We start from the raw sequence: 21,547 nt of genomic DNA, 5'->3' as shown, positions 1-21,547 counted from the left end.
GATACTGAAGCCTGAAGCAGATCTGTCCATAATGCATATTGTAGCACCACTGAAAGGGGAGGCGAGGAAATGGGAGATAACCTTGTAGAATTGAGATGCACAATGTGTCGGCTTCACTTCACTTGGCTTTTACTGGCAAAACTAAATTTTCTCTTTGTGCCACAAACCGTAACAGTAACTGTTGCTCAAAACCAGAGCTAGCTTTTCATTAACTTCCTTTTTCTGTTCTCCTTCACCACCTGATATGCATAGGTTTGACAAACTGCTGGGCTGTTGAATATTCATATTGAAAGTGGCCATTTGTTTTGATTATGGTAATTGGCAGCTGCTGATACAATTCTTGACATTAATGAATCAATGGCACTCGTGATGAAATATGAATACCTGCTCAGAGCAGATTCAGTTACTGGGTTACCGTCCCTCCTCCCTCCCCTCCTCTGTTATTTCACTCAAAACTGGCTTAGTTTGCTTGAATGAGCCAGCTGGATTCAATTGGCAACTCTTCTTCTCTTTGCAGAAATTGTGTTTTTCAAAGGAGGTGGGTGAGATTTGACGGTGAGAGTCTGGCCTACTACAACAATGACAAGGCAAGTGGGAGAAAGACACATGTACACGCTAATGGCTGCGAAAGCCTAAAACGCTTTTGCATGCACATGTCAACACATCTCTTCCCTCCTCCCGCTTCCTGCTGACACACCCACATCCTCCACATGCACACTGGCGAAGGCAATATCATTCCTCCCTTACAGAAATCTATACAACGAGCAGCTGAGCCAAGTTCTAAGTGTTCCCTTCTCTTTCTCCTCCTCCTCCTCCTTCTCATTGTCATCATCATCATCATTAGCTTGGCAGGGTAAAGAAAGGGGGCAAGGACAGAGCGACATTATGCCATGCATGACAAGCCAGCACTCTCTGTGCCCGCCCAGCCATACAGTAAAGTACATTGATGTTGGCACCTGACCAGTTCCCCGAAGAAGAAAGAAGGGGGGGGGGGAGGGGGACTCTCCTCTGTTTTTGCCTCCCTCAGCATTTCCCTGTACCTCTCTCCATTCTCCTTCTCTTCTGACAGCTGAGTTTGAAATTTTGTATAGCATCGCCTGCCTTATCATCACAGAGAGGGAAGGACGGAGGGGGAGAAAAGGGTTGGGGTAGGGGGAGAATATGGGACACTGGAGAGGAGGCAGACAAAGATGCAGGCGAGATGGCAGTTTAACCACCACCTGTTTAGCCTGGACACTGTTGTTGTTATGTCACAAACTTTTGGAGTTACACCATCTGGCTTTGGCAGCACCTTTGAATGAAGACAGCAGTCGTTATGAACTGAACCAATCGAATAAGGTGACTGAATGCTTGAATTTTTAAATGCTTGAATTTTTAAAAGACCACGCCTGTGATTTTTCACGTTTTTACCCATTTGCTACAAACCTGATGTCCTAAATATTTACAACATTTAGGACGTCAAGTTTATCTGCGGTACTACACTATTTTTGCCCTTAATTTTCATGTATCAGCTCTATGCATCAGTATTAAATAGAGAACTCCTTAAATAAAATATACCCTGAAGTTGGAATGGTTTTCTGGTTTGGATGAGTAAATATCTGATCAAATAGTAGGTTAACAAGAATCTGTCCAAGCTCTTTTCGGTACTTGCTATTAGGGTTGGTTATTGAGAACCGGTTCCAAGTTTTGATTCTGCTTAACGGTTTTTAAGTATTTACATTTTTCAGTCGCACTTCCGATTGAACTGCAGTGAGCATTTTAGAGGCTGTAGAAGTTGCACTGGGGTCACGGACACAACAAAGCTTCAGTGTCACAAAAAAAAATAACGACACAGCAAAATGCAACACCTGTAGTAAGGATATTTTGTGTTAGAGGGAGGAAGCACCTCCTGTATGATGAAGCATTTACTTCAACACAGTGTGAATCTTAAGGATTGTGAATAATGTGTTGCGGTCTCTCAGCTACAATGATGCCCTAGATACAGCTAACTGTAGCGACGTCTAATGCTCAGATACAAAACACGAACTGATGAACTTCTGATGACATTCGCCTTTTATAGTGAAGGCATGCGAATGATTTCTAGAAATTATTCTAATCTATATTTTTCACACATTCATACACCACTCTAGCACAAAAACTTCTTTCACTTTAGCCACGAACGGGAAGATGAGCAAGGAGAAAGTGGACAAATGTCACAGAGGGGTGACAAGATTTGTGGTAAAGGGGTTGGAATCAGAACTAAGATTGATAGGAACCGGATTCAGTAAATAGAATCAAAAATCATAATCAGAATTGATCAAATTGAAACGATACACAACCCTACTTGCCTACAGACATGGTTTAGTCAGTACTCAAAAAGTAGTGAGGTTCGATAGCCAGCCCTGGTGCAGTGCAGACTTTGCAAATAAATCTGCATTTAAATGGCAATATCACGCCACAATGATGTAACCCTGACAAACATTAATAGTAGATTTGAAATCTGTTGGAAGCAGAAACGTTAAGTATACATTATTTGTATTTAAGGGAGCTAAAACTTGAATAAACTCTGATGTTATCCTTTTAATAAACACTTTAAATGCACGAAGTCTGTGTTTTCAAGTGAGTCTCGAGCGGCCATAACCCATCTGACATAATGTGCTTTACCGTCATGTTCTTGCTAATGACCGTTGGATGTATCTTGCACTAAGAACAAACACATTTCTGTGTGTGTGGGTGTGTGTGAGCGGTGACCTCAGCGCCCCTTCCCAGGGCCAGCTAGTTTTCGCTGCAGCAGCATTGCACAACATCACAATCAATGATGTGGGACCTGTCTGATGTCTGCTCGTTAATCACTTACTAATTATAGCCTTCCATGCTCGCTCGCTCCCTCTGTGTCTCTCTCTTTCCCCTCGTTTTCTCTTTCCATTGCATTTGTTGCTTTATTTATCAGGACACGCTCCGTTGCCGGCTGAGTGGGAATCGGTGGGGAGGCCAGCGAGTCAGCACTTTATTCTCTGTGTCACTGTCGGCGCAGGCACGACCGTTTTAGAAAGATGAAAGTTTGCCTTTCTGTGTGTGTGTGTGTGTGTGTGTGTGTGTGTTTGAGAGAGAGGGAACAGAGATTGTTGTTTAGACTTTTTAAAGTCATCCTGCCAATGTGACTCTCCCCTGAGAAAGCACAGGGCTTCATCATGTTTCGGGTGAGCAGAGGGGTCGAGTACAATCTCTCTGTCATCCCTGCTTTGTGTAGCCAGCTGAGGCCCTGTACCACCCTGCATGCCACCCAGTGCCACCTCCACAGGGTGAGCGCAGGGGTAGAGGAAGATTGCATGGACAGGCAGGAAGTCTCTTAGCACCGCTTTATGCCATAAAGTGAAATACGAGTTGGTGGCTTGCTTTCTGTCAAAGTGCAGAGACATGCTGCTGCACTGCTCATTTTTCCTGCCATATTGTCATGTTGATGTAGGGGTGCAAAAGCTCAATTTATTTCAGACCAGGTCTGTTGATTAAATGATTATTCCATTTGGAGAGCTCCAGGACTAGAGCCATAACCACAATTTTCAGCAAAAAGAACTGAGCAGTCACAGTAGCTATTACTGAAGCTTCTGCTATCATGTATATCTAAATCTGAGGCTGATTATGGGCACATTTGAGCTAAATACTAACGTCACAGTGCCACTGTAACATGTCCACAATGACAATACTAACAGTTTAGTATGTTAAACGCAGCAGTTTAGCGTGTTAGCATTGCTAACATTTCTGTACAGCTCAGGATGATAACAAAGTCAGTGTTGAACAAATTGATGTGAGACCATGTAACTGAAAAAATAATATAAATAACAAATCCCATCTCTTTTTCTTACAAAACAAAAAGTTTAATTAAAGGTGAGCTATTCTAGAGAAATCCAAAACCAGATATAAAGCAAACGACAACAGACCAAGTAATTAATGTTAGCTAGGATTTGGGTTAGCAAACCATTGCTACTGCTGTGAAGCTAACATACGGAGAGGATGAGACAGTCCCAGAGGCAGCACACCAGCTCCAGACAGCGATACTCACAACCTTCCTGCTACTATAGCTAACATCACAACAACTTGGTGAAGAAGAAAGTAATCTGAATGTAAGTGGGCAAGTCATTAAACGTTACCTGACACACAAATCATGGCTGGAATAGTATTGTGTGGCTCAGACCGCGCTACTTTCTTTGTTTCCCATTTACAGGGCTGAGTGCAAACACTGGACATATTTTCAGCGCACTCTGAACGACAGCTAGCGGACCGTGAGAAGATATTGAATTTGACAAAAAGACGTGCAATGGATTAGAATCACATACACCACCCTTTAAATAGCAATAAAACTCCACCTTGCTCAACTCAGTACACACAGGAGTTTGCCACAACAGCCTTACGTGGTTTGGTTTGACCAGTAGCTTATGGTAACTATCTTGTTTAATATCTTTTAGGCTACTATAAAATCAAACATGTTTGAAAACTGTTGTGGCATAGACAATCATAGATTGAATTTGGACTTGGCCTTTTGTCTCAAATCTTAAACGAGTGTCTAAGATTTGCTCAGTCTGTAGCTTCATTCTCAGATGAACTCAAGACTGACATCAGCATGGTTTTACAAGTCTCTCATTTAAGACCCCGTATACAAAAATAAAAATGAACACTGAAACATTCCCATGCTCGTTCTCTTTCTCAAACTTTCAACACCCCCCAAAACTCTTTTGTAGGTCCTCTGGGATCTGTCAGCCGCAGACAGAACTAATCGCACTTAATCACAGTCGCAGCTTGAAGGTCTCTGGCCGTGGTGATGTCATCATCGGGGTAGCGAAGGTGGCGTGGGAGAGTAGCAAGATCCTCGGTCTCACTTCTCCCTCTCTGCAGCGTTGTATCCAATCCGTCTCATCAATCACTCCTTTCGCCTGATTTCGTCAACAGTGGGATTGACTTGGGAGAACACTTTGGCACTGAGATGTAGTCTTTAGGGTCCCGATGTGGTGTCTTTTGTGCGTGCGTGTGTGTTTGTGAAAACAGTCCAAAGCCTGGCTTCAGGGTAGTGAGGGGAGGAAGTGAGGTGGATGACTGGGAGGGATGAAGAGATGAAATGATAGGGGAGGGGGTGGTGAGGCTGAATAGGGGGCCAAAGGGGAGATGAGGTTTTAGGATCGTGGATCAGTCTATGAGTATATCAGTCGGCCTGTCTGTCTGGTGCTGCAAAGCCTGAAAAGCCAAACCTGAAAGCTCCCCGTGTCTTCCCAAGACGCCTGTGCTGACGCCTACTGTAATATCCCAAGTGTTTCTTTTCGTCACTTTCTTTTACTTATGCTTTGTTTCATTTTGTGCCCACAGTTTGCGATATCTTCAGTAAAAGCATACATTTCCAGGTGTTAATTTTCATGTGCATTTACCACCTTCACTTTAAGTTTGCAGATTTTTCGTAAAGCTGCATTAATCAATATTTTTATATTCACAAAGTATTAAATGATTATGTGTAAAGCGGAAGATGGCGCCTGGAGTGGCGGACCCGCAAAAAATTACCCTGCAGTTTTGTAAAGCTTCTTTTAGCACATTGTTTTGGTTTTCTGGCCTGCAACTTTAATGTTCTGATTCATTCTCAGCTTTGTTTTCAGCCTCAGTAAAAAGCTCCAAAAACAAACTTCTACGCTACCTGCCCAGCACCAGTTGGCCCCCAAATTTAGCTACTAGCTAACATAGTGGTGCATTTAACAGCTAAAGAGCCTGATATTTTCCATCAGGAGCTAGTGAGGTGCAAATCAGAGTTAAGAGGACAGTGAATATTGGATTCATCAGGTGACCGCAAATATCACTTCAAATAAATGCTAATGTTACTTCGTGTCTGCTAGATGTTTAAATAAGCAACTGTTTGCTAACATGTTCACCATATCAACTTTGTAAAGTGCTAATATGTTAATCTTAATATGTTAAGCATTGCGCCCCAAAAAATCTAATCCCCCCAAAACCCTTGGACTGATACTTGGACTTGAGCCAGACTTTAATCCAAAATCCCCAAAGACTTGATTTGAGAATTGAAACCAAAAATTTTGATGTCATTATATCTTGGAGCAAACAAAATGTATAAGTCTGAACCAGGCTTCAATGTTTTATTTTTAGACTGAAATTACTTCTCATATATGTACAAAAAATAGACACAAGTTTGAAATGACAATGTTCTGTGAAACGTGTCATCTGAATGGTCACATTCAGAGACCTGAAAGTCTTACAACTAACTTTATGAAGACTTGTTACTGAACTTGGACTTCAAAACAGCTCTTTCCAGAGGCAACATCTTTAAAATCCTTAAGGGTGAAACAGAAAGTAAAGATAAATTGTTGCCCACCAGCATTTTTCTCAAAGGTGCAGTTTTCTGTTTCATCCAGTTGGTGTCCTCATGCCTCCATTGAAAACGTATTGCTGTGGAGATGCCAGAACCTGAACTCCATACTGGTGGTAAAACTCTTTTCACCCTCTTTACCCTCCTCCCTACACGGCGCCTCCATTATTGTAGGCTTTAGCTCCATTGCTCTACCTTAATTGTTTCCTGAAGTTTACCGGGTTGTTTTTGAAAAGAGAAGGGACATAGCTGGCCACGCAGGATGGGCAGTAGAAATGATGGCGCCCTGCAAAATGACACATGTTGACAAATGTTGGGTGGGTAGAATGAGAGGTAGTCATATAGGCACAGCTAGAGTGAGAGGATGTGGGGGCGAGGGAGTTGAGAGTGGGAGGTAGGTGAAGGGAGGAAGCCAGAGTGAGGAGAAAAGAGTGTGGAGGAGATCTTTGGCGGAGGGGAGGCGAGTCAGGTGTGTCTGTTATTGGAGAAAGAACAGATAGTTAGGCCTCATTGCATCCTTGGCAGTCCGTCCTCTCGAGATTAGTCTATAAACATCACGTACGTGTGTGTGTGTGTCCATGTGTGGGCGGTTGCAATGCGTGGAGGCCTTGCGTCTCTGAAATCCACCGTTTTAATGCTGACCACTTCTTTTCACCATCATCTCTCTGCTGACTCCGCCGTCAGAGTATTTACAGATGCACAACTTGCAGTTAAACAACTCTATCCTTCGTGACCCCAAAAGTAGAATTAAAACAATTAATTACCGTTAACCCATACTTGGGGTATAATTATCAGCACACAGCCACCAAGCTAATTCACCCCCCCCACACACACACACGCACAAACACACACACACACACGCGCGCACACACACACGCACTTTCTCCTTTCCTCACCTTGCTTTAACTTATGTCTAAATTTAGAGAGAGAAAGAGTGGAGATATTGGTGTGAAACTCCCGGGGACAGAAACGCACACGGCTGGCTGTCGGTAATTAGGTTGAGCCACTTCTTGCCATTGTTAACATCCTGCTTTAATATGAGAAGGAACCCTGCCTGACCCTCTTAGGCGTCTTCATTTCTACATGATGTCTATCTTTCCCACACACCTCCCTTTTCTTTCCTTTCCCTCTTCTCTAGCTCTTCTTTCTTCATTATGGAATTCCACTGTGGTCTCTTCCTTTGTTGTTACCCCCCCTCCCCCCCCATTGTATCTTTCCAAGCTCTTTCCCGTTCTTGCTCTCTCTCAGTTCTCTACTTAGCCTTTCACACAAATGTAATTTCTCTCCTTTTTCTGAATTCCATGCTCTCTCTATCCATCCACCCCCCCGCTCTCCCTAACTGACTGTGCCGTCTGGTATATTTTTGGCTGTATGCTCTCTAGAAATAGGCTTTTGTGGATGGCAAGGTCACCGGCTTAATTAAGAATGGCGAGAGGCAGTCAGAAGTTCACATCCTTTTTCTTCTTCAATTCATCCTTCCTCCGCTTACTTCGCACTCTGTGTCTTCGCGACATGTGACGGCGGTGGTACAGTAGAGCAGAAGTACAGTATTGTGCGTGGCAATCACCACAAGCCATTACATTGTGCACAGGACTGCAGAGAATCAAAATTCCGGTCAAGCCCGTTGAAGAGGGACTGAGAGAAAAAAGGGACATGTTTTTTTTGTCATACTTTGCAATGATAATGACATTATCGACATGAATAATGCAGTGTCTGCAGCGACCCCTTTTTTTCCACTCCTATTTTTTTTATAGCCCAGTGATTTTCATGCTGCTACAGAAGCATAATGTACTGTCCTCCAGTTCACTCTATTGCAAGAACATTACAATCTCAGATTTTCTTAGCTCTTTCCAACTACTTTAAGGGCATTTCTGTTATACTTGCGACACTGTGGTTTGAATACTGATTTAACGCCGGTACCGTTCTGTCCTTACTGATAGTGATAATATTGATGTGTGATTCCCCCCCCCATTTTTTTCACCCCTTCTTCATATTGACAATGACCCAGTACTTTAATTGCCATTGTCAAGGGAGACTGTAAAGAGGGTCATGAAGCCTCTAGTGAGGCATCCTCCTTATTTGGATGCCTCCACCAGAGCTGCTTGGGGAAAACATGTGGGTGAATGAAACAATGCACACACACACACACATACACACACACATACACATACACATAGCCCAATCCCACTTTACCCAACAAGCACTTCCTGTGCTTCACCCAAATCCCCATTACAGCGTGCCTGTCTCTTTTTAAATATTTGAGAAGTTTGTTTTCAGCATGTAGATTTGTTTTGTGATGTCTCCTTACAGCCAAATGACGAAGCTCTGTGTGTCATTCTTGTTTTTGGGCTTCTTTTAATGCAATGTTTTCAGTGTTTCCTGCATCTCCACACACAATTTCATGTCTATATTTTGAGTTGTTTGTGTCAAAGATCGCATCAGCGCAGGTTTGCCCCGGCTTGCTGAACCGTATGCAGCTCATATGAAAACATATAGCAATGGTTTGCTGTTTGTATTCCTTCTGGCAGCGTTAAATGCTTCTTGTCCAAGAGCTCTGTGCCATTTATCAAAGTTTATTGCTTGAAAGGGAACAGGGAAGCTATTTCTGCAAATAAATTTGACACTGTAGTGATGGGTTATGGCTCCAGTTTGATGAGGATGTCTGTCAGTGGCGTTTCAAATTGAATGCGATCCTAGCCGACGGTAATACAACTCAGAATTACACATCTATTGATGCAAACAATGCGCTGCAAAACAGTAATTGTGGGTCTACATGAAAGGAATAGGCAACAAGTCAGTAACATTATTAGCATGCATGAAGCTGCGTGTGTGTCTGCTTGTGTTTATATACCTATTTAGTGAGTGTTCTGGCAGCGCTCTTATCCGACTGTTTATTTGTCTCTCTGTTTAGGAGATGTACTCCAAAGGTATGATCCTGGCCAGTGCTGTCAGACAGGTGCGAGGACTGGGTGACAACAGGTTTGAGGTAGTTACCTCCCTTCGGACCTTCATATTCCGGGCTGAAAGAGAAGGTACAACAAGTGCATCCTTGACTTTTCTTTGTTCTGCATTTTGCTTCCTGTTCTGCTCCGTCTGTCTGCCTCTGTTGCTCTGACCATCCTGATTCCCTGTCTAGCCTTGTTTTTCTTTCTTGTTCACCCCCATTTCTCCGCCTCTGTCTGTCCTTTTCCATCTTCCCCCTCCCTTTTGGCTTCTCTCTCTCTCTCTCTCTCTCTCTCTCTCTCTCTCTCTCTCTCTCTCTCTCTCTCTTTTTCACATGCATTCTGTCATTTTGGGAAATTTGCTTTCTTTCAGTGCGTGATATGAGACGATAAGAGCTCAAGCCTGTGCGTTAAGTACAGAGATGGGGTGTTTAGCCTAGCTTAGCATAAAAATTATAGATAGGCGGAAACAAATCTCCTGGCTCTGTCCTAAAACACAGCTTCCAATTAAATATATTCAGCACAAAGTTTTTCATTTTAGGGTGAGTTATGTGCTGAAGTATTCGCTAGCAGACAACAACTGGGCACAGCCACTGTGCGCTGAATCTGACATTTTGGGGAAAACACTTATATGTGAGAATGAGATGTGAGAGATTGATATCACTCTCATGTTTGTATGGTAAATCTGAAGCTACTCTCTGCAGATGGTTTGCCTGGTTTTAGCATTAAGACTGGAAATTGGGAAACAGCTAGTGTAGCTCTAAAACCAACACCTCTAAAGCATACAAGCTAACAAATTATATAGCATTTGTTTCAATCTCTTTTACAATCTCTGTTTAATCTAATGCTGCATATTAAATACAGATCTGGATTCAGAATGTTCTTGTTGTGAAGACTGATTAGCAAGACTGCACTGACACGGCTAGCTTGTCTCTTTCTCAAAGTTAATTAAATACAACTTCTCTGAAACGGACTAATTAGCACGTCTTAGCTTACTTGCTCTGTATGTACGTAACAGATTTAAGCCAGACGTTCCCTAAAATTGCTAATTCTTGTTTGTTGTTGTAACACACATAGTGTCAAGTATATAGCCTTGTTTTTTTAATCTTTGGACAGAGCAGGCTCAGTCTGGGAAGCAGGGGGATGGGTGTATACGATGGTGTTTAGGGAGATTCTGTTGGCTGTAATGACTTCATGTCCCTGTCTGAGCCATGTTATTAAGTCAATCAAAAGGGAAAAAGAATGTGTTAAAAAAATGAACAAATACTCAAATCTCTCAGAGACTGGTCTTTTAATAGTCTCTTTCCTCCGTCCTCTCCTCATCCCTCTGTCAGACAAAATGGAGTAAGAGTTGTCTCGTCTTATCGTCTTTCAGCTGGGAGCTTTGTCTGTGTCGGACCTTAATGAGAAGGGGAAGAGACACTTTCCGCTGCTTTACCTCCTGCCTGTTTGATGGCAGTCTATTAGGCTGCCCGGGTCAAACGGCGCATTCACTAATCGAGGGTCTGTATCTGTGGTCAGATAGGGTCACGTGGATCAGTGAGATCAGAGGAGCTGAGCTCTGCATGGTTATGGCGTTGAGAACCTTTGACGCATTGTGTAGTACAGTGAGAACATGGTAGAAAGATCTTTATCGACTAGATCACTGAATGCAAGTTATTGATGTCTGATGAACTAGGAATAGAATAACCAATATTTGACCTATTCATCATTGGTATTAAGCATCTACTCACTGCCCTTGATAAGTTCAGCTGGTCGTTTTTTGCTCTGTGTTCAGTTAGAAATTTGCCCATTCGTCAGAAAACTTTACAAGGTGATAATATGTCAGTGTTGTGTTTTTATAGCTTTTGTCCGCTGCCCCTAAGCTGCCAAAAAAATAAATCAGTTGCAGATTCAAGCTTTACCCTTACTTTAGTATTGAGTATTGAGTGTTTGCACCACTGTTTAAGCCAAAGACCAGGCAGCCATTCTAGACAGCAGTGGATGAATTGGATTCAAGCTGGGTTGACATCTCAAAACCCTGGACTCACTGACAATCCCAACATTTGTAGAAATGCACCACAATGAGGAGTAAGTTATTGATTTGTGGTGCTGATTTTGGAATATGTACAGTAAACATAGTAATACTCTGTGCTCAGTAGTACTACTTAACTACATATTTTTTTGAAGGCCAGAACCTTCAAGTACTCATAACTAAACTGCAATGATTAATTGGTTAGTTGTTAACTCTTAAATAAATCGGCAACTATTTTGATAATCAATTAACTGGTTTGAGTAATTTTTTTAAGGAAAACGTGTTCCTGAATGTGAGTGTTTCGTGGTTTCTTTACTCATCCGTGATATTTGTGTTATGGACAAACCAAGACATTTGAGGACGTCATCTTGGGCTTGGGGAAACACTGATCGCCATTTTTCAGACCAAACAACTAATCTGTTACTTGAGAAAATAACAAACAGATTAATGGACAATGAAAATAACTGTTAGCTGCAGCCCTACTGGTAACTACACTTGACTAAACTTTACAAAAACTTAGTTTTTAGATAATAAATAGCGAATGAATAGAAAACCCACAGTTAATAGCAAACACAATACATGCCACTGAATGAAAGTCTTATTTCAGACTTGTGTGTTGGTCATCAATAGGGATGATAAGATAAGATATGATTTATTGTCCCCGAAGGGAAATTTGTTTTGGACTCTGTCCGTTCTGCAGCTTTTTAAGACAACACAAAATACAGAAATAAAACATCTCTCAACACATACTCTCATGCAACACAACACATGCTGTCATATACATTAGACAGTTACCTATATAGTAGCGGTATGAAAATTTCATATCACGATTATAGTGACCAAAAGTATTATAACGGTATTGTGAAAATGTCCCAAAAGAGAATAAAATGTACTGATACACACACTGGAACCTTTTCAACAAGTTTTACATTGAAAAAATAACAGCCAACCTTTTGTGAACATTTGAAAACCATCTTAGTGTGCATTATCAAGATTTTATATTATATAGGTAGTGCAATGACTCCATGCACAATTACATGAAAACAAATAAGTCTCGTCTATAAGACAGTAACTGCAATGAGCCCAACAACTGACATAAATACAGAGCAGTCTGCAGTGTTTCTCCTGTTCTGACACTTTTTTACAACTAATCTGATGGCTGCTGGATTTAAAATGAACAAGATATGCTGATTGGTTGACTGAACTGCACGTGTTATCATGTGCAGTGGATGAATAGAGTCTGCAGACACTTGACGCACACAGCAGCAGAACAACATGTTTTCACAAGAGCATCTCACACTGAGAGCTTCAGTTTACAAGCTGTTAGCAAGTCAGACAGACAACCCACAGCTAAAAGTGAACTCACCCTCCGTTCACTATAAGGTCATTTTGTTCAATCAAGTTTCTCTCAGCTCGTTCATAAAAACTAAAATACGACCAGACTTCAGAGTGACTGAAAAATCTCTGCAGCGCTGTCTTACGCTGTGTTGTCATTGACCCAAACAAACCCCCGTTTCGTACTGCGCAAGCATACTGCTTAGGAGCTAGTGTTTAATGCTTTGTGGTAGAAGGATATTTATCTATTATTATCACCACTGGTTTATAATAACCAACAACTTTCCCTTTAAAACTTTTTTTCATCTATTTTCACCACACTGAGCAACGAGCGATTGTCTCCCCCTGTCCCTGTCGATTTGGCGCATCATCATATCGATGACTGCAAGCTTCTTTTGTCCGTTTGAGTCGCGGTCCTCAGCGGCGTCATTTATCACACTGCTGGATGATCATCATACGTCACACTCAGCCGTCCTGACAAGAGCTGGGAGGGGAGAAGGCTGTCTGATTTTGGAGGTGGCCTCTGACCGCCTGGGATCGGTGGGAAGCCTCTTGCAGAGGTGGCTGCTGTCGTCAGTACAAAGCGTGTGCAGGAGAGATGGAGAGGGGAAAAGAGGAGAGAGAGCGAGAGAGACAGAGACGGAGAGTGAGAGAGTGAGAAGGAGGAGAAAACTTGGCCTCATCACCTCATGCATCTTTAAACAGGCCCGCTCGCCTTGTGGCGGAGAGTCATCAATCTTAGGGGAAACACATGAGAAAGAGGGAGACATGGGGAGACAGAGGGAAAGAAGGAGTAGGTTAGTGAAGTGGAGGTAAGGATCTGCTGGGCTGATCCAGTGGGGGGTAGAGATGGGGGGAGAAAACAGTGGAGAGTGCGAGAGTGTTAAAGGCGTCCAGGAGGGACATTAGAAGAAGCGGATAGGAGAAAACGGGGGGGGGGGGGGAAGGGCTTAAAGGAGGGAATAACAGAGAGAGAGGCAGACACGCAATCACAGTGTGAAGAAGCAACAGAGAGGTAAAGGCAGCAACGGCAGGGAGAGATGAAAAGGGCAGAATGAAGATGGAGAGAGAGAAAGGAGGAGGGAGAAGTGAGTGAATAATTGAAGGCCACCGGAGAGAGTGTGCACACAGCTGTCGGCTGATTCTCCACTTGGTCCGCAGGTGGCCTCTTCCCTCAGGTACTGTCAGCTTGAGAGAGGCTAGATGGAAGGAGGAAGGAAGGCAGGCATGCGGGGGGGTGGGGTAAGGAGGGAAGAAAAGACAGAGAGGGAGTGATGCGGAGAGCAGTGGCAGCAATGGGGGAGAAGAAAGCGAGAGTTTGGCAGGAAAGAGACACGGCGGAGGGTGATGGAAAGCGGTCAAGACAAGCGGAGGTGTGGAGGGGATGCTGACAAATACGCCCCAAGAAGATGGCATTTATGGTGCAAGAAAAAAAACAACAAAACGTTGATGATTTGTATTCTGATGCTTTGGCAATTGCCTCTCCACAAGCCTGCTCCTAACACATGTTGGTTTTGTTTGAAATGACAGGAAAGAGAGTTAGAGAGAGAATAAGTAGGGAGAACAACCAAATGACTGGGAGCAGGCCAGAGAGAGAACGATGGCAGGAATATAAACTCAGGAGGACGTACAGTGGGAGTGAAGATGTATAAACTGTAGTGCATGTTTCACTTTGTATTATTTCACCTGTAAGCACTGACATATTATCACCTCACAGAGTTGTCATGATGATCAACAAAGCAACAATCGCCTTTTTATTGGGATCATGACGGAGTCGATCTGACGCATGCAAGTCCACAACATTTTCTCTCCTCTTTTAGCCCTGTTTCGGTCTCCTGAGGGACATCTTGGCACAAATACACAATGTATATTTAGATTGTAATAGACCCTGACAAATGATGCTGGGTTTTTGAGGCCTCAGAACAAGTGCATTTTGGATTACCAAAGAATTCTGACCAACATATGTATGGGAGAGAAGATTGAAATGAGAGAAAACAAAGCACATGGCCACAATCCATCTGTTTTGTGTATTTTTCTTTTTTCCCCCCAGTTGATAGGGACTGTGTGGGCGCCTTCTAAGATCTCTGCTGAGCGCTAAGTGGACCTGGCTCTCATCTCATCCACTTTCAATGAGGATTATCTGCCTCTCTACTCGTCTCTCTCCATGTAAAGTGGAATGGTCTTTCAAATACACGGCTATACATATATCCCCTGAACAGGCGATGAAGCTAGGCGCATGCAGAGGTGAGGGCATGTTTGCACACAGAGTGGAAAGTAATTTTGGCAAGCCGCGCTAGAGTTGTGTGAGACTGTGTGTGTGTGCACAAACAAACAAAAACATATACTTCATCATATGCAAGGCACATTCGGGCACACAAGTCAGATGCACGTATGCTAACACGCAGGCGTATGGGCATGCCACTGTCTCACTGCTCCTCTCAATTTTCTCTCAATCCTCCCACCTCATGCCTCGTTCCAGCCCTCCCTCCCGCGCTCAGATTGACAGCCTGGGCGAAGAGGAAGAGTGGAGGGAGTGAGGAAGGGCCTGAATAAATGAACAGGCAAATAAGTGAGCTCAGGACAGGTAATGGAACTCAGAAAGCAGGGTGGGAACGAAACAGTAAAGCCTAGTGATGTAAAGAGCAGTCAATAATTGAGTAGGGCATTTATTATTGATACCCGCTCTTTGTAAATTCATAAGAATCTGGGGGGTAGCCAGACCAGAGCTGAGTTTGGGACCAGCAGATGCAGTATTTGGGAGCTGAAGAGGGTAGTGTGTGTAGGAGTTGGAGAATCAGAAGTGGAGTCAGTGGATGTGTTCGCATGCAAGGTCAAAGACGGGCACATGGCCGCAAAAAGGCAACAGGAGGTCAGAAAGTCTCCGTCAAGAAGCTAATTAAGGTCAATTTAAGACAATGTCAGGTTGACCACGAAATGACATGTCACTGAGAACGGACCTCCTTCCTCTATTGCTCTACAGAGGAAGAGCGCTTTGAGGACACGCCAGCAGGTCACTCTGAGGGTAGCACAAGCTCACAGTTGGCTGAGGGGAAAAAACTAGTTTGTCATAAAATAATATGACAAATTGGGAAGCTTCAGAGTTTTCACAGGGTCCAACATTTTCATCCTGAAATGACCTGATGGATTCTTTTTTTAAAGAGACCATCAGGCCTGATCCAAGCAGAGCCTGAGGATAATTAGATCCAAAAATGCAGTCAACCCAGACAGACCCACAAGGGAAGATAACACCAACACTAGAAGCAGCATGATGAACCGCCCATTATCAAGCACCTGTGGTCAAAAAGAGAAGCAAATGCATGTCCCTTTTCCCCTGCACTTCATAGTTCACAATGTCAATTGAAGAGACACTCTGACTAATATTATCATTATTCATTCATCTGCTCATTATTTTCCTAATTATTTGGTCTATAAAATATCAGAAAATAGTGAAAAACGTTCCACAGATATTCACTTTTCTGTCATGTATAACAAAGAAAAGCACAATATTCATGTCTTCCTTGATAAATTTCCATGGTTGAAGGAGAAGATTTAGGAGCAAATTGGTAACCACGACCACAAGCATCTGCAGCTGATATTTTGTAGAAAAATACTTAATTATTCTTATAAACCAGACAAGTAATCACAGCAGACGTTTATACTCTGGCTAGTCAGAAACTATTTACCGTTTTGTCTTTATTTGTAGCGTCCTCAGCATGTCTAAGACAACCAAGGCCAGCACAGTGTTGTCGTAATTTTGCACATTTTGTATAGACCCACCCCCTTATATTAGCTGTTACAGGCTATGTAAGTTAATATGTGTACATTTATCTTAGTCATCTAGGTAATGAAATGTTCCATGGATCTGAAAAGACACATTTTCCCATTGTGGAGATCAATAAAGTATCGCAAAACAATTATTCTCTCTAGCAAATAATACTGGTGAAGCATGGCAATGTAAGTAGAACCTGCCACAAATAGTTCCTCATGCTTCCTTTGCCTACACAGCTAATAGTACAATTGATTTTGCTGACATGATTTGTGTGTCGGTAGTCTTTCTCCTTTTGGCAAACTGGCATAATAAGCATAATAATGGATAATAAAATGAATCTGAGAAGTGATTACACCAAGGTAAGGCCTTTAATAAAACACACCAGGGTCATTTGGAAATACAGACATCAAGTACTGTTGTTTGCTCATATTCCTGGGAGTCCAAAAATACATTTCCTGAAAAGGGGGGGTGCGAGGCCCCCACGTCTGACCACACTAATGTAGTTCTGAGAGCATCACTTTGTCACTTTGTGTATTTCAGAAAAGTATCATTCTGTCAGTGTTGGTTTTTTTGTTTTGGATGATGAGTTGATAGCTTCGCAGGTTTGAATTGATGTGCATTTACTTTTTGAAAACTTTATTCCTGTATGATTATGTCCTTTTTAGAAAAGAGGGTAGGCTGTTGCCTTTTCTCAAATTTGCAGGACCATCCAAACTGATTTGTTGATTGATTTGTTTTCATATCAGTTTACAGATGTTTTTGATCCCGTTTTTTGTTCCTCCTCTTAGTCTTTTTCTGTCATGGATTGTCATGTAAGAGCTACCACAGTGGGTGCTGCTTTGGACCTGTGGTGTGTGTGCGCGCCTGCGTTAACAATTCTTGTGGTATCTCTTGTGTTTCCACTTTGATAGCACAATGTCTTTGGCGGTAGGGGAATGGGCTTCACAGTGCTGGTTTCATGTCGTCTTTTATGTCCGTTTGAAAACTTGGAGAGAAGATATGTGAGGCCTTTTGAGGGTACATTGTTTGAATAAAAACCTTGAATGGAACATGATGCATTGCTCTACACTTGAGCCGTTTAGCTGTGCAGTAATCCAGGCTGATTTACAATAAGTTAGAGCTTCAGTGTCCTGTTCAAGGACAAATCATTTTTGAAGACACCACACATCTGAAGGGCCAGTTACAGGACGCTCCCACGAGCAGAGATTGTCCAGTTATATCTTAGCAACTGTAACTAGGCACCGCAGGCCTGTGGAGCTTTGGGTTTCTCCGTATGCATGGGGCTGTAGTTGCAAAACTCTGTATATAAAAAAGTTTATATGTCTTATAGTCTTTACAAACCCAAAAACACAGCAAAACTAAAAGTAATGGATTAAACAGTGTGTTAGTTTGCTCCAACGTTAGCTGCAAATGTTAGCATGTCCAGCTAACTAGCTCAGTACCTACACAAGTCCAAGACTAAGAGTCTATTGCATATAATTAAACTACCTGCATTAGTTTGTGGGGTTGCAGGTTACTTAAAAAAAAATTGTATTTCCCACTGATTAGAAGCCAGAGTTTAGAGTCACATTAGCATCTCTGACCTGCACTAATGTTACATTACGGTTAGTTTTTTATCTGAATATCCAGTGGGTTACATTCTGTCAAAAAGCCTTTCTGCTTGTAATTTTAAAAAGTGAAAACTTATGCTTTTATGGGTTATGTGGCGATGAAATAACAGTTTAATCTTTATTTTTCCATGTCATACTTAAAGATTAAGATTGACTTGACTGACTAAGAGGCTGTTTGCATGATAAAATGTATGAGTGCATTAGCTGGAAATATTAAAAAGTCAACACAGTGCTTTCAACCAATTCATGGAGCTAACGTTAGCTTAATTAGCTATCTAGCTTCTGCTGATAATATCTGCCAGTGACTTTTGTCATTTCAGCCTGCACACTTGATGGTCAATGGTTAAAAATGAGAACGCTGCTTTTGTCTGTTTGCCTAAAATGAAGGATTAATTGTTTCAAAGATTACTAAGAATTTCAAGTGGTACATCTGCAACCATTATAACTGTAAACTGCATTTATGCTCTGTGAGAACTTGAATTTTGACAGGGCTTAGCAACCTTCTAGTTGGTAAAACCACAAAACACAAACAAATGTAAGTGATCTTTACAACTGAAATAAACTGCTCCTTGAAATTTATTCACACCTTTCTGTGACTTTGCTCTGTTGTTTTCCAGGTTGAGACAATTTAGTGGATTCACAGAACTATTGCTGAATCTCATTAGAAGCTATATATTTTTAATCCTGTATTTTAATTAGGTGGTGTGTTTTACTCAAATTACCCATGTCACATCTTGCCTGAGGCTTTCAAATCTCAGAGTAGCAGCTATCTATATCTCCAGTGCTAGACTTTGCACTTTTAAGCTTTGCAGGATATTCTTTTTCCAGGGGCTAAGTTAATTTTCACCAATCGTAGCTCATCCGGTGTTTCAATTACTTTTCTTTTGGACTAGAATTTTCTGTATCAGTATGCAGTAGAGGTTTAGCAACCAATAAGACCGTGAAGTCACTGAAGGGAAGCAAAAATGATGAATTAACAATATAAGTCAAAGACTTCAAAACGCCTTGATCTCTCTTTGTCTAGTTCTCTTTTCGGCCTTTCTTGATTTCTTTATCTCTTGTTTTCACTCTTTCACAAACTCGCACTTGTACCCACACGCACCATGTAGCTCTCTTTTTCTCTGTTTCTGTCTCCCACTCCTACATGTGTCCACAGGGGAGCGCCAGGAGTGGATGGAAACTCTTCAGACGGCCACGCGCCCCCCCGCCTGCGGCTCCCAGAAACGCTCCGACATCCTCCCCTCCTCCACAAACAAGCGAGGCTTGCTGGAGCTCCGCGGTTACAAAGGCAGAGTGCTGGTGTCCCTGGTGGGGAGTAAAGTCAGACTCTGCAAAACAGAACAGGTACTTCCAGCACTGCCGGGACTTCCTCTCTACAGGATGACAGCTTCCTGTTTGAAAAAGTAAAATAATAATCACAGCCTATTTGAAGCAGATGAGGCAGAAATGGAGAAAGATATAGAGATGTTCATGAATGTGTAATGCAAAAAGTAAATATACAGTATATGTGTGAAAACGCTTCAGTGTTCACTCCGATATATTGCACACTTGGTGAGTACAAGCACGTTACTCTTCAGGGTTTGGGGCCCTGGGGCAGTTGCCTGCTTTGCCCAGTTGGTAGTCTAGCTCTGCTTTTCTCATCTACTTTCAGTATAGTGTGGTCCAGGCTTCTCAGGCAGCAATGATTGCCCCGCCCTTTTTTGCTCTTATTGCTAAATCGCAGTTTGTTCAGCCAGAAAGAGAGACATTTCCAAGCATCAATGTTGCCCAAATGTCACACAGTCAGCACCAAATGCCCCTCTGGTCAGCCCAAGTAACCCCAGGTGATCATGTGATATGCCAAGTGCCCCTTTGGTTCACCCGTTTGCCCTTTGGCTGGGATAAGTAAGTAAATAAAATGTATTTATTATAGCACCTTTCACAGAGCAAGTCACAAAGTGCTTTACAATGATAAAAAAATAGCAACAATAAAACAGTGGAGAAATCAGACATCATCCATAAGCATCAAACATTATAAAAGGCATAAATCAAAATAATCAATGTATTTATGTATATTAACAGGCGCATAAATTATCAAAATTAATGTTTTGTATTTTAAAGAGCACATGAATATTCACAGTTAAAAGTTTATAGGGAGACAAAGGCCTGCTTAAATAAGAAAGTCTTCAGCTGACTTTTAAATGCTTCGAGACCTCAGGGCATAGGTCTGACAGAAGAGTATTCCACAGTGTTGGTGCCACCACTTGGAATGCACGGTCACCACTAGTTTTGAGACATGCACACGGGACTGCTAGTAGGCCTTGATCTGAGGATCTTAGTGGCCTAGTGGTAGTATACGGGCGAAACAGATCTGAGATGTACTCAGGTGCCTGACCATGCAGCGTTCTGTATGTTAAAACGAGCACTTTAAATTGAATCCTAAATTTCACAGGGAGCCAATGTAAGGAGAACAGAATGGGTGTTATATGACTTCTCCGGCTGTACCTGGTCAACAGCCTTGCAGCAGCATTTTGGACCATTTGTAAACCAGGGACGACTTGCTAAGAGATGTATAAAAGGAGATGCAGTAATCAAAGCGGGAAGAAATAAAAGCATAAATTATCATCTGAAGTTCTGGTTTTGAGACAACAGGTTTGAGCTTAGCAGTGTTTCTTACATGAAAGAAACACGACCTGGTCAAAGTTTTAACATGTCGATCAAAGTGCATTGATGTGTCAAACATAACCGATTCCTAAGATTTGATTTTACTGCTGATGAAAGTGATCCAATATGCTGAGTGATCGAGGGAGCTATGCTCAGGTGCAACAATAAGGACCTCAGTCTTGTCTGTGTTCAGTTGTAAGAAGTTTTTAGCCATCCAATTTTTAATGGCAGTGAGGCAGTTGCATAGTGTGATCAGTTTGTCATACTCATCTGACCCAAAAGTGACATACAGCTGGATATCATCAGCGTAACAGTGACAAGAAATGTCCTTGAAATTATTAATAATGTTGCCTAAGAGGGGGCCCACAGAACCCTGTGGCACACCACAGGATAGAGCAGCAGTTTTAGACATGTAAGTTCCCAGTGACACAGAGAAGCTCCTCTCTGAGAGGTAGGAAGAGAACCAGTCCAAGGCACTCCCAGACATACCCACCCACTTCCAAAGCCTATAGATCAGGATACTGTGGTCTGTCGTGTCGAAGGCTGCACTAAGATTGAGCAGCACCAAAACGGAGATTCTAAGTAGTGCTGTTTCTGTGGAATAATTCTGATGGAAACCAGATTGGAACTTGTCGAGTATATTGTGGGCAGTCAGAGTGGCAGTGAGCTGTTTGGCAACAACTTTCTCTACTATTTTTGAGATGAATGGCAGCTTGGAAATAGGCCTGTAATTTCTGGACAAGGAATGGATCCAAGATTGTTTTTTTTTTTTTTCAGAAGAGGTTGAATTATTGCATGTTTGAATTAAAGTGAAACAAAACTAGAGCTGAGGGAACTGAGGCTCTGCCTTCCTACACTTACGCCTAAAACACTGACATTTACAGTCGGACACTTACG

General features: G+C 42.3%; 1 protein-coding gene across 3 annotated transcripts in view; it reads left to right on the top strand.

Moving 5' to 3' along the window:
- Positions 1–21,547, top strand: part of zmp:0000000660 (arf-GAP with Rho-GAP domain, ANK repeat and PH domain-containing protein 2) — a 126,553-nt gene that overhangs the window by 10,124 nt on the left and 94,882 nt on the right. For all 3 annotated transcript variants that reach the window (XM_038730721.1, XM_038730722.1, XM_038730720.1), the window contains exons 7-9: positions 518–587; positions 9,249–9,369; positions 19,164–19,351. In XM_038730721.1, coding sequence (XP_038586649.1) covers positions 518–587; positions 9,249–9,369; positions 19,164–19,351 — 379 coding nt within the window. The remainder of the gene's footprint in view (positions 1–517; positions 588–9,248; positions 9,370–19,163; positions 19,352–21,547) is intronic.

Source organism: Micropterus salmoides, unplaced genomic scaffold, assembly GCF_014851395.1.
Source record: "Micropterus salmoides isolate LMB-PRFRI ecotype aquatic unplaced genomic scaffold, ASM1485139v1 Ms_hic_scaffold_2, whole genome shotgun sequence".
Taxonomy (NCBI): domain Eukaryota; kingdom Metazoa; phylum Chordata; class Actinopteri; order Centrarchiformes; family Centrarchidae; genus Micropterus; species Micropterus salmoides.
Note: the sequence above shows the minus strand (reverse complement) of the source record. Positions and strands in the feature narration are given on the sequence as shown.